We start from the raw sequence: 14219 nt of genomic DNA on the forward strand, positions 1-14219 counted from the left end.
AAAATTCAAGACCATAAGTATAGGATGGTAACTAACAAACCCACTGGGAAGTCAGGAGAAATAAATCCGCTGCTGTTTCGAGTGACTAAAGTGAATGATGCAAAGAAAAATGAATGTGAAAATGAGGAACACAGCAGGATACATTGATAGGAAGCAATGATAGCGTTGCAATGTTTATTATCTTTAATTATTTATCAGTTTCATCTGAAGGAAAATTGCAGAAGCTGTGAATTAAAACTGCTAAACACCAAAGTGAGTTGAGATGGTTGATTATCCCAGTGCATTTACTCTGCATAAAGAAGAATTTTAAACTAGCTGAAATGGATGTCCTCCACTGCAAACAAATTATAATGAGATGATCTCTACATGTTTTTATTCCCAAATTACTGACAAGTTTTAGCTGTGTGTTGTAATCAATTTTGAAACATCTAATGTTAAATGTTTACAGAAAATAATTTCCCGAAGGCAATCTATGTTAAATGTTACATATTTTGAGTGCCTGTGTATTCCCAGGGTTGATACAAGTTTCTGTTAATAAGCTGTTTGCGATCAGCATGGAGATCTATTCAGGCACGTACAATGTGCTATTCTCTTTGGGTAAACAGGTTTACTGGTTGGGCTATCCTTAACGTTCAAGCCCATTCCACTGCTGGCTCATCATCCATTCGTAGAATGAGGTAGGAAAGAAGTTGAAACAGGTTCTGCCAGAGTAATAAAGAGATGAAAAAGGAGAGGTCGCTTACATCAAACTCGCAGTGGTCGCCGGCGAAGTTCATGTCACAAATGCACAGGAACTGGTGGGGCAGGTTTCGGCAGAAGCCTCCGTTGAGACAAGGGCTCGATTCACATTCATCAATGTTGATTTCGCATCTGCAAGATTTGAGGAAGAAGTACCCCAGACAAATATAGTTTACTCGTGTTTTAACAACTCTGCACAACTGGCTTTCGATAAGAGACACCGTCCTAAATCAGACTGAGGAATGTGGCTGATAACAGTGGCAGTAAATATTTGATTACAATTTTATGAATCATTTTCACAAGTTCATAAGTGCTTGCAGAATTAGGCCATTCGGCCCATCAAGTGTATTCCGCATTCCATCAAGGCCGATCTATCTCTCCCCCCTAACCCCATTCTCCTGCCTTCTCCCCACAACCTTTGACACCCGTACTAATCAAGAATCTATCTATCTCTGCCTTAGAAATATCAATTGACTTGGCCTCCACAGCCTTCCGTGGCAAGTTCACTTTCAAGACTTGATAGATTTGGTTGTTCATGCAACGGTTTTGCGGATCTCTGTAGCTGTCTGGATAGGTGTAGCTCCGACAACACAGAAGAAGCTCAACACCATCCGGGATCAACAACCTGTCCGCCTGGCAGCATCTCCTCCGCCCTCAGTGTTCACCCCTTCACCAGCACCGCACCTTGGCTGCAACTTTGGTGCCGCCCACAAAACACATTGAAGTCGCTCGCTTCACTTAGCTCCCAAACCCATGACCTCTACCTCCACCACCAAGAAGAAGAAAGCCAGCGGGTGCATGGGGGCACCACCACCTACAGCTTCCCCTCAAGGTTCAGCACAACGCAGACTTGGAAATATACCACCGTTACAGGAAGCCTTTGGCCAACAGCACGGTGGTGGTGATTGGCGATCTCATGGAAACCTACCAAATAATGAAAGGCTTAAGGGCCTGTCCCACGATGCGCTTTCACCCAAGAGATCTCCCGAGTTAAAAAAAAAAATCAAACTCGTGGTGAGTTCATCACAAGTATTTTTTTACTCTTGGAAATTTTTCACACTGTTGAAAAAACTTCACGAGTTTCCGCGTTTCCCGAGTACCTGCCGTTAGCATTACAAGCCGCTACGAGACATCCATGAGCTCCGACGTACCCGCTACGTACATTCTACATTTTTTTTAAACTCGGGAGAGCTCTTGGGTGTACTCGCATCGTGGGACAGGGCCTTTAGAGTGGATGTGGGGAGGATGATGCAAATACAATTATGCAAAAAAAAACATACTGAAAATTAATTTTTAATTGATGCAGACCAGCATCTTTTTGTCCACAAAAAAAGTAGCACTGATGATCATGATTTCATACTGTCTCTTCATATGGTGATGATCTTCCTTTAATTGTCGAGTGTTTTATTGTCATAAATCCCGAATCGGTTTTGACTTAATTTGATGTAATTCTATCTTATGCTGTTACAGTTTATCTAGGTTCCTGTCTATATTGATCTTGATTTGAATCATACGTTCATAATTCATAGTAGCAGAATTAGGCAATTTGGCCATGAAGTCTACATCACCATTCAATCATGGCTGATCTATCTTTCCCTCTCAACCCCATTCTCCTGCCTTCTCCCCATAACCTTTGGCACACTTATTAATCAAAGAATCTGTCCATCTCCGCTTTAGAAAATACCATTGGCTTGGCCTCCCCAGCCGTCTGTGGCAATGAATTCCACACAATCATCACCCTCTGGCTAAAGAAATTCCTCCTTATCTCCTTTTTAATTCTGAGTCTCTGCCCCCTGGTCCTAGACTCTCCCACTAGTGGAAACATCCTCTCCGTTTCCACTATCCAGGCCTTTCACTATTTGGTAAGTTTCAATGAGGTCTCCACCCCCCCCCCCACAATCCTTCTAAACTCCAGCGAAAACGGGGACTAGTGCCGTCAAACGCTCATCATACATTGTGGTTTTGTTCAGATCACTATGTAGAACAGTCTGGAATACATTGTACTCAAAGGTTTTCTGTCTGTTCTTCCACTGTTACCCGCAAGAAAACATTTCATCTCTGAGCACCTCCCCCCATTGGTACGGAGTCAATCAGAATATACCACATGTAATCTGTGTTTCACTTACTGGCTTCCAGCGAATCCTACGGGGCAGGTACAACTGCTGTTCCTCTCCTTGGTACATTTACCTCCATTGTAACATGTCCAATTTGTCTTCCCATCATTGCAGAAAGTAATAGATAATCTCAGATATCTAGGGCAACAGGACATTAATTCTCTATTAATTATTGATCTCTATAGGCAGAGGAAACATTTTGGCACAGTTACATGTCAAGTCTCTTCATCCCCCTTGCATTCTTGCTTTCAAAAGAAATGTTGAAACATAAAATTAGTGCGTACGGGTGATCGATGGTCTGTGTGGTCCTGGTGGGCAGAAGGGCCTGTTTCCGTGCCGTGTCTCTAAATTAAATGCAAATTGCCCTTTGTGTGTAGGGTGCGGGTGAGAGAGTGAGATAATGTAGAACTAGTGTGGACGGGTGATCGATGGAAAGTGTGGACTTGGTGGTCCTGTTTCCACGCTGTATCTTTAAATCAAAAACAATGATTACATTGTGTAATGCGAAAGTGAACGTCATGGGTTTCCTTCACTCAGTCCGCCTGGGCCTCCCTGATCTCGCGGTTGCCAAACACTTTAATTCCCCTTCCCATTCCCACAGTGACCTTTCTGTTTTGGGCCTCTTCCACTGTCAGAGTGAGGCCAAACGTAAATTGGAGAAACAGCATTTCATATTTCACCTGGGCAGCTTACATCCCAGTGGTGTGAAAATGATTTCTCTAACTTCAAGTAACCCTTACATTCCTCCCACACCCAAGTCATACCGGTTTCAAAGTCGTCTTGTTGAGTTTCATTGTCTGTAACTCGTTTTCACCTAACCCACAGCTAACAATGGCCTGTTTCCTTAATCATCGTCACTTTTTTACATGTCTGTCATTCATTTGTTCTATATCCCCTTTGACTCTCAGTCTGAAGAAGGGTCTCGACCTCAAACGTCACATCCCTTTTCCTTTTCTCCAGAGATGCTGCCTGACCTGTGGAGTTACTCCAGCTTTTTGTGTCTATCTTTGGTTTAAACCAGCATCTGCAGTTCCTTCCTGCACATTTCGTCATAGGTCTCAAGTTGTGAATCATTTATAGATACCACTGTCAGGCATTTTAAAAGAGAAAATAGTCTTAAGAAAGCCTGAATTGTTATGCAAGTTTGTTGTGATATCTAGAACAGACTGTTCAGCGTCTAAGATCAAACAATGCATGGAAAATTCAGTCTCAAGCTTATACAGCGATCATATAATTAAATTTGCTCTCTGTAGGTTATTAATAATTCAAAGTTTGTGATTATATTTCAAATAGGCATCACTCATTTCCCTCAAAAACATTTGACATTTTATTAAGAATCTTTTGAGTGTTGAAGAAAATAGTAAAATCTGTAACAGTTTTTTAGCTTATTTAAGATTATTTAATATCACCAGAGCTCGATTATTAGCCAGTCAACTAAGTTGCAAAGAAATAGCAACCAAGTAAGAGTTTAGTTTAGTTTATCATAGTCAAGTGTACCGAGCTACAGTGAAAACCAGTCAGCGCAAAGACTGTACATGGTTGCATTCAAGCTGTCGAAAATGTACAGACACAGGATGAAGGGAATAAAGTTTAGTGCAAGATAGAGTCCAGTAGATTAAGAAGAACATAGTTAGTAAGGAATAAGTAATGTTGAAATAAAGATTTGAAAGAGTGGAACGATTGTAATGAATGATTGCAGATCCACTTCTGGGACCACCACACACACACACAGATCACCCGGCTTCCGTGCCATCTTGCAGCAGGCGCGAAGAAGGGTTCTGACCCAAAACGTCATCTGTCCATTCCTTCCACAGATGCTGCCCGACCCACTGAGTTCTTCCAGCACTTTGTGTTCCAGCGGGTTGTAAAATTGGGTTGTACCCACTTACAGTCATTTTATGAGGCATGAAATATCAGTGTGAAGGTGCAGGCAGAATTGGTGCCTGGGACAAGGTACAGTAAGACTGTGCACATCCCAATTACTTTCTCATTCGCTTTGACCCCCGACTTACAGGGAATTGACGAGGTGTCTGCCCAAGATCTCGCAATACCGGTTCCATTAAAAAGCCTGTTACTGACCTGATGTGCCTCCAAGAGCAGATTTCCTGTCCACGAGAGGGCTCTTTTTCGCAAGTTTGTGCATGTTTTGCTTAAAACAACAATTAACTCATAGGATCATGCAATAATAATGGTTTACACGACAGCCATTTGGCCCGTTGAGTTGATACTATCCCTGCACAGCAGTCTTCTCAGTCCCGTTGCCTGGCTCTTTTTGCCTTGGCGCTTAAAGTTATTTTCCCTCAAATTTCCCCCTGGAAAGCTTATTGCCCTTACAGGCAGTGAGTTCCAGATCACCACTAATTTCTACCTGAAAAGGCTTTCTCCCTGTGGCCGTGTGGGTTTTCTCCGGGTGCTCCGATTCCCCCCCACACTCCAAAGACATGCAGGTTTGCAGCTTAATGGGTTTCTGTAAAGTGCCCCTAGTGTGTAGGATGGTGCTAGTGTAGGGGAGATTGCTGGTTCACCTGCGCTCAGCGGGCAGAAGTGGCTGTTTCCGCTCTGGATGCGTAAAGTCTGAAGAAAATATATTATTAATCAGAGCACAAGTTTCACAACTAATCCAATCTACAATTGGCTTCTGTAATTTGTAAAATTGTCCCGAGGGTGTAGGATAGTGCGGGGTGATCGCGGGTCGTCATGGACTCGGTGGGCCGAAGGGCCTGTTCCCGCACTGTATCTCTAAAGTCTAAAGTAAAGTCTAAAGTTTACTTACTGACAGAATCTTCCAGTGAAGTTACTGGTGCACCTGCACGAGTAACCGGCTATGGCATTGATACAGGTAGCTCCATTGGCACACCTGTGCATTGGGCAGTTGTCGATCTTCGCTTCACAATTGGTGCCGGTGTAGCCGGGCAGGCAGGAACACCGGTACGCAGAGACTCGGTCCGTGCAGTGGCCATGGATGCAAGGACTCGACCAGCAATCATCAATGTCCTCTTCACAGTTGCTGCCTGTCCAGCCCGTCGGGCAGCTGCACTGGTAGTAACTGACCATGTCCTCGCAGTTGCCATTGTTTGCACACGGATCGGATGCACAAACACTTTCCCCGGGGCAGCCCCGCGATATGCTAGTGAAGGACGGTTGTATAAACTGTTCCTGCTGCGGGCTGACAATGCGCACGTTATCGGTTGCCAGGTACGGCAAGGAGATCCCACCCAGTCTCATGGTGTTCAAGCAACCTCTGAAGCTGCCTGCTTTCTCTGAGCCTCCAGAGCCCAGGTTAATGTCTGCTCCTTCTCTCAGGAAGTTCAGGTTCCCGTTGTCGGAGAGACTGGTCACAGTCCCGTCCGTCTGGTCGACCTCCATCTGCCACGTGGATTGCTGAAGCGAGGGATGGGTCATGTGCAGAGTAACATCATGCCAAACACCATCGCTTATTGGCTTTGAGCTGAGGAGACTCAGGTTGCCCCTGCCCTTTCCACCACCTATCATCAATATGAGATGGCACTGCTGGATGCCAATGGTGATGAAGTCTTGCTCCTTCACAGCATGGAGCACGACGGCGTTCGATTCCTTCGTTCGAACGCTGAAAGTAATGTTGGTGAGATCCCGCTTAATTTTGCCATTCCCTCTGAATGTCAAGCTTTGCTCTCCTTTGAACGTGGCATGAACAAGGCCTGCAATTAACACAAGAAGAAGCAACGTTACCCCAGGCTTACATTGATAATTTCAGCATTCTTTGCAAGAGGATAAAATATTTGTGAATGTTTAAGACACATTTGGACTGGTACATGGATAGGATAGGTTTTGAGGGAAATGGGTGATCTTACTGTATGTAGGTGTACAAAATCATGAAAGGAAAAGATTGGGTAAATCCACAGTCTTTTACCCAGGGTAGGGGAATCGAGAACCCGAGGACATGGGTTTAAGCTGAGGGGGGGGGGAAAGATTTAATAGGAACCCAAGGGCAACTTTTTGTACACAGAGGGTGATAGGTGTCTGGAAAGAATTGCCAGAGGAGGCATGTACAATTACAAGGTTTAAGAAGCATTTAGACAGGTACATGGATAGGAGAATTAAACTAGAAAATAATGGTAAATACATGCAGATGGAAGCTTTTCAATACACGTGTAATTCTGATCATTTTCTGAATATTACGTTGTTCATTGCGGCAGGGTTTCTTGTAACCTTTCTTCACCAAATTCCAGCATCTGTAGTATGCACATCTGCCGGGCACTGAATTTTAACTCAAACTTTACTTTACAAACATCGACATGTGTGAAGTTGCACAGATGTACTTTAAAAACATCTCGCACCATTGTTTGCTCAACGGAATGAGTTCTAAACCCACCCCCCTCCCAGCGTATCTGGACTTCACAAAGCTTGAAACTGGTACAGTATGTGGAAACCCTCCAGCAATTAGTTAATCGTTAATTGGAGCAAATGTATTTACTTAAGACATCATAATATTGTTGGCAAAAAAGCATTCAGAGTTAATTGGCCTCTGCCCCTAGTGTGTAGGGAGTAGATGTGAAATGGGATAACATTAACCTAGTGTGAACAGGTGAGCGATGGTCAGAGTGGTCTCAGTTAGTTAGGTTTATGGACACGTGTACCGTGGTAGAGTGAAAAGCTTTTGTTGCGTGCTATCCAGTCAGCGGTAAGACAATACATGATTACAATCAAGCCATTCATAGTGATTCAAGATACATGATAAGGGAATAACATTTAGTGCAAGGTAAACGCAGTGAAGTCCAATCAAAGATAGCACAAAGGGTCACCAAATGAGGCGGATACTAGTTCAGGTCTGCTCTCTAGTTGTTGGTAGGATGGTTCAGTTATCTGATAATAGCTGGGAAGAAACTGTCCCTGAATATGGAAGTGTGCATTTTCACACATCTATACCTCTTGCCCGATGGGAGAGGGGAGAAGAGGGAGTGGCAGGGTGCGGCTCATCTTTGATGATGCTGCTGGCCTTGCCGAGGCAGCATGAAGTGTAGATGGAGTCAATGGAAGGGAGGTGGGCCGAAGGGCCTGTTTCCGTGCTGTATTTTTTAATCAATGAAGGCAGTGACACCACTGTGAATCCCATTATATGCTAATATCATGCTACTGTATATCATGTGCGACATTACATTTTGGACCATTTCAGTTCTGTAACCAAAAATATCATTATCGCATGCAGGTTTCTAACAATCTAATTGTTATTATTTTAGAGGTTTCCTATCAATAAACCAGAGGGTACTGGCAGGGAATTTAAATGATCAATTAATCCTAATTTCACAGTGGTGCAACAGATGTATAAGAATGCCTGACTCCGAGAATAACGTTAAGGCTAATCCATCTTAAAGTTAACCTTGCAGATTGTGTGGATTGTTCAGTTAAGTCCATCTACTAGGTATAACATTCACTACATATAGAGGTCCTAAATAAGTTAATTCTGGTTAACATCTTTGATTTTACTTCGGAGTCACGTGAGTGGCTACGCGAAGAACCCGCTCAGCGCGCATGCGCGGCATTTTACGCCAGCAGTGCAACAAGCGGCGGCAGCTGGAGTCAGGCTCTCCAGCTGCAGGTTTAAAAAACGGACCGTTAGGTAAGTACACTGAAGATGGAAACTAACGGAGAGGAGAGTTGTGTGTGTTCTTTCTATTTTACAGAGATGAGTACACTGAGGAAAAAACTCTCAAAGAGAACTGCCCCCCACAAAACTCCACCAGAGGAGCGTTCAATTTCAGGGGGACAGCAACAGGTGGCGGGACCGCTCGTAGAGCGGTCCACCATCCCTGACCCCCGTGCCAAGCCCAGTCCCGCTAATGCCTGAACATCGGACTGGGAAAAAATCCGCCAGTAAAACCAACCGGCCGGTGGTTTCCGACTCGTCGGACGGGGACACGTCTCCACCTAAACGGAGGAGACACAGCCGCATGAGCCGCATGGAACGGCTCTTGGAGCAAGTACTCCAGCGAGTGCAGGAAAAGCACTCTCGCGGAGGGAGGTCAGGCACCCCCTCCACAGTGTTCTGTACACTGCCCTCTGCTCCCTCATTACTGGAGGCTAGCATTGGTGACCAGGACTGGGCTGGTCTGCAACAGGGGTTGGCGGACGAGATCGGGAGTATGCAGGAGGTGCAGGAGCAGGAAGAGCTGCTGGGTGTGGTGGACCGCTATGTAGCAACCCCACGTGCTGGAAGACCGCTGGAACCGAAATTAGCGGCCAGCATTAATCAGCTTTCAAATAAGCCCTTGCAGGCCAAGGTGCTCTCTGAGGCAATGGATCTCTACAAAACACCAGAGAACTGTGAGGCCCTCAGAGTGCTGACTGTAAACAGCCAAATCTGGGGGCACGTGGGGGCACACATGCGCAACTATGAAGTTAAGCTACAGCGGATCCTAAGGCTCCTGACGTCGGCCATCACAGCCTTTGCTCGTTCTGTGGAAGACACGGAGATGGATACCTGCCAGCAGGATGTACTGGCATTAATGTGCAACACGCAGTACGAAATTAACAACTTCCGGCGGGAAATCATAAGACCTGCCCTCAATCCCAAATTTGCTGGCTTGTGTAAAACCCCAGCCGCAGAGACGGACGCTCTGTTATTCGGGACGGACCTCAACAAAAAGTTGAAGGACATGGAAGAGGCATCAAAAACTTTCAACCTCATGAGGGCAGGCCCCGGGACGAGCAAACCAAGACTTACAATACCCAAGCGGCAGCACCCCACGGCATCCACCAGTCGACGTCCTCAATATGGGACTGGTGAAAGCTCAAGGACCGCATTTTATCCCCAAAGATCTTTTTTAGATCAGGGCACAGAGCGGACCCCATGGAAAATGCGCCAACCCCCAACATCGCCAACACGTCAGACAAGAAAAATCTTCACGAACACAAGGAAACAGAACAAACGACAATAACCCTGGAGGTAGGTGGGTCTGGTTCCTGCCAGCATATAGAGAGTAAGGGTGCTTTACTAACAGGAGGGAGATTACACTTGTTCAAAACAGCATGGGATAATGTCACTAGTGACAAGTATATACTCAACAGCATTAGTGGATATAAAATACAATTCATGTCAGAAAAATCGCGGCCAGTTCAACATTTGCCCCAAAGGGTATTTTCTCCCTCCGTCAAAGAGAAACGTGAGGGACAAGCTGAACTGGTGAGACTTATCACAAAGGGGGTCATCGAAAAGACCAAACATGAACCTTTGGAATTTGTATCGAATATATTCACTAAAACTAAAAAAGATGGTGGTTGTCGCATCATCATTGACTTAACATCACTAAACAAATTTGTTAAGTATATACATTTCAAAATGGAGACATTTGTTACTGCCAAACAACTGATTTTCAAAGGATACTTCATGGCAAACATTGATCTTAAAGATGCTTACTATCTAGTACCCATATACAAGGATCATCGCAGATACCTAAAATTTATCTGGATGGGGCAGCGATGGCAATATAAAGCATTGCCTAATGTCCTAACTTCAGCCCCAAGATTATTTACCAAAATATTGACACCAGCCATGGCAATACTAAGAAAACAAAAACATATTGTCATGGCATATCTGGATGATATTCTGATAGTAGGGTAAACGATGGAATTGGCTGTGGCAGCATTATCAGCCACAAAACAGCTCCTGGAAACTCTGGGGTTTGTCCTACATCCAGATAAATCTAAATTGAAGCCATCCACTATCATGGACTACCTGAGCTTCACAATTAACTCAGTCCATATGACTGTTACCTTGCCAAAGGCAAAAATGGTTGAATTAGCACAGTCATGCAACAATCTAATGGTCAACGAGCGACCAATTATCCGACAAGTAGCAAGAATAATTGGAAAAATGGTAGCAGCATTTCCGGCTACACAATTCGGACCTTTGCACTATCAAAATTTACAAAGAGCAAAGGTACAGGCACTAAAACGACATAAAGGTCACTATGATCGTATCATGAAATTACCCACTGCAGCAATATCAGATCTACAGTGGTGGGCAGAAAACGTTTGGCATAGTTTCAGCCCTATCTTCATCACTAACCCTACTTTAGTTATTCAAACGGATGCCAGTGCTCAAGGCTGGGGAGCGACTAACTCCATATCCAGGTGGGAGGTGGACTAACATAGAGTCATCTTTACTACTCACACTGGGCATTAACTATTTAGAGATGTTGGGTGCCTTTTATGGTTTAAAAGCATATGTATCTAATATGCGGCACTTGCATGTTTGGTTACAAATTGATAATACTACGGTGGTGGCTTACATTAACCATATGGGCGGCATAAAATCATTATCATGCGACAAATTGGTCAATATAATTTGGCATTGGTGTGTCGAAAGACATATTTGGCTATCAGCTACTTACCTACCAGGTAAGCTAAACACGGTAGCCGACACCAGGTCACGCAAATTCAATGATAACATCGAATGGATGTTAAATCCTAAAGTATTTGCGAAAGTTATTAAGCAATATGGAATGCCAGATATTGATTTATTTGCATCAAGGCTAAATCACCAGGTACCTATGTATGTCGCATGGGAACCAGACCCAGAGGCAGCAGCGGTAGATGCTTTCACGCTGGATTGAGGAAATTTCGTCTTCTATGCTTTCCCTCCCTTCTGCCTCATCAGTCGGGTACTTCGCAAAATACAGATGGACTCTGCTTCAGGTATTTTGATGGTGCCCGACTGGCCTACACAGCCATGGTTCCCAGTCCTGCATGACATGGTGGTTGAATCACCAATGGTTTTTCCCAGTGATCCAGGATTATTAACTCAACCAGTATCAGGCATAAGCCACCCATGCCATGAGAAAATCAATCTCCTGGGTTGCAGTTTTGAACAGACGTTACCTAGAACTGGGACTGTCCGAACAAACCACCACCACCATGTCAGCATCCCTGCGAACATCCACCAAGAGGCAGTACCTAACCAGCATCAAAAAATGGGAGAAGTACTGCCAGGAAACAGGAACAACGTATGCAACAGCCACAGCCACCAATGTACTGGAGTTCCTGGCCCATCTACACCATGATGAAGGGATCACTGGTATCCGCTCAGAGGGTCCAGTCTCTACACATGCTGAGGCTGGACAACATGGTGACCACCCCAGATCATATTGCATTCAGCATACAGGGTCTGGTGAAACAAAGCAGGCCAGGAACAGCCAATCCAGTAGTGGTATTCCGGGCCTACCCACCAGAGCCACAGTTGTGTGTGGTGACCCATCTACAACATTACATCGACACAACCTATAATATCAGAGGGAGTGAAAAACCCTTATGGGTCAGCCACAAGAAACCTCATGGCCGGGTAACGAGCCAAACCATTTCAAGATGGCTCAAACGGGTGCTGAAGGCTGCCGGAATAGATACTAATACATTTAAATCTCATTCCACTAGGGCAGCATCTACATCAACGGCAGAGAGAATGGACGTACCGGTTGACCATATTCTGAATACAGCAGGATGGTCGAGGGAAACGACATTCAGAACTTTTTATAATAAGCCGTTGACGAAACCTGATTTATTTGCAGCCAGAATATTACAAGATGCAAATATTTAATTTAAGCCCGGGGGAGCAATTATTTTTTGTTATTGTTAATAAATACCTTTTGTTTCTCGAAAAACAGATGCATTGGTTGGTTACGATAACACTTCCTCCCTCAAGAACTTGGGCAGTGAGTGAAATAAAACTGTTACACGGTTTGAAATCACAGAGCTTTGAAGTCTTCACATAGTCACTCACGTGACTCCAAAGTAAAATAGTAAGATTAAACGAGAACTTACCAGTTTGAAGTTTGATCTGTATTTTATGAGGAGTTACGATGAGGGATTATGTGCCCTCCGCTCCCACCCTCATTATATGGATCAAACTAAATAACTGATGTCTACTTTTCTTTACTATGTTTACTTCAAATATCTGTGTCTATCTGTGATTCCACACCGCTGCTTGGAAGTATGCCGCGCATGCGTGCTGAGCGGGTTCTTCACGTAATCCCTCATCGTAACTCCTCATAAAATACAGATCAAACTTCAAACTGGTAAGTTCTCGTTTAATCTTACTATTTTGGTGCAAATATATCAAAGAACACTATTGTCAACTTTATACTGTTACTTTGCACCAGTCTGTTCAACCCATGGTATAGGGCTGTTCAAGATACATCCTTGAGTAGCATACTTCCTCAAAGTGTTGTAATTCCCAATGGTGGGAATAAAGTTGCATTTAAAAAATATATATTTACTGTCTTATCAATATTGATTTTGTGATTTAAAATCATTATTTATCAATACTTCTCTCATAAAATTCAGAAGTTTGTAATTCTTTTGTATCCTCCAATAGTTAGCAGGTTTGGACAACACATCTGGGAGGGGACGAGGGGAACTAATACAATTATGCGTAGGAAAGAACTGCAGATGCTGGTTTATACCGAAGATCCGCTCAAAATGCTGGAGTAACTTAGCGGGTCGGGCAGCATCTCTGGAGAAAAGGAATAGGTGACATTCAGCCTGAAGATGGATTCCAACCTGAAGCGTCACCTATTCCTTTTCTCCAGAGATGCTGCCCGACTCACTGAGTTACTCCAGAAATCTGTGTCTATCTTAGATACAATTATGCCCCAGTCACTGTGTACACATCTGTGCTTGTCCAGATTCCATGTTTGGATCTACACAAGTATCTCATAGAGGAGGTGTTTTGCCGCTCATTTAAATTTGTGGACTTTGTGGACAACTGTGTTAACAGAGAAGGGTTGTGCGATCACTGTGATGCTCACTGCTGTGCCAATCTTTTACACTTCGCAAATACTAGACGGCATAGCTTTAAGGTGAGGGGGGTAAAGTTCAAAGATGCACGGGGTAATTTTGTTTTACACGGAGGGTGGTGAGGGCCTGGAACACACTGCGGGGGGTGGTATTGAAAGCAGATGTGATAGTGGCGTTTAAAAGATCGGCACGTGGATCTGGTGGAATATGGATTATGTGCAGTTGGTGTTGGTCTTGGCATCATGTTCGGATCAGACATTGTGGGCAAGAGGGCCTGTTCCTGTGCTGTACTATTGCATGTTCTAAAGCTAAGCAATGGGCCAAGGCAAGTTCCAGGGCAGATGTGGCAACTGGAAGCCCCTTGTCCAGGTTGCCCTCCAACACCTGACAGCACTTTCCAATGACTGAAGGCATTTTCCATGTCTTAAGAGTTTTTTCAAAATGCCTGAAAGAATTTCAAGTCTATCCCATTTCAGGAAGCAGGATGCCCAGAAAACACTGACACTGACTTGTTCGGGTGGCACAGTGGCACAGCGGTAGAGTTGCTGCCTTACAGTGCCAGAAACCCCGGTTCAATCCTGACTACGGGTGATGTCTGTA

General features: G+C 44.3%; 1 protein-coding gene across 1 annotated transcript in view; it reads right to left on the bottom strand.

Moving 5' to 3' along the window:
• Window positions 1–14219, bottom strand: part of crb1 (crumbs cell polarity complex component 1) — a 58473-nt gene that overhangs the window by 24381 nt on the left and 19873 nt on the right. The window contains exons 9-11 of the mRNA XM_033029129.1: window positions 5626–6529; window positions 2865–2990; window positions 636–870 (exon numbers count right to left, since the gene is read on the bottom strand). Coding sequence (XP_032885020.1) covers window positions 636–870; window positions 2865–2990; window positions 5626–6529 — 1265 coding nt within the window. The remainder of the gene's footprint in view (window positions 1–635; window positions 871–2864; window positions 2991–5625; window positions 6530–14219) is intronic.

This window comes from Amblyraja radiata, chromosome 10, assembly GCF_010909765.2.
Source record: "Amblyraja radiata isolate CabotCenter1 chromosome 10, sAmbRad1.1.pri, whole genome shotgun sequence".
In the NCBI taxonomy this organism is placed as follows: Eukaryota; Metazoa; Chordata; class Chondrichthyes; order Rajiformes; family Rajidae; genus Amblyraja; species Amblyraja radiata.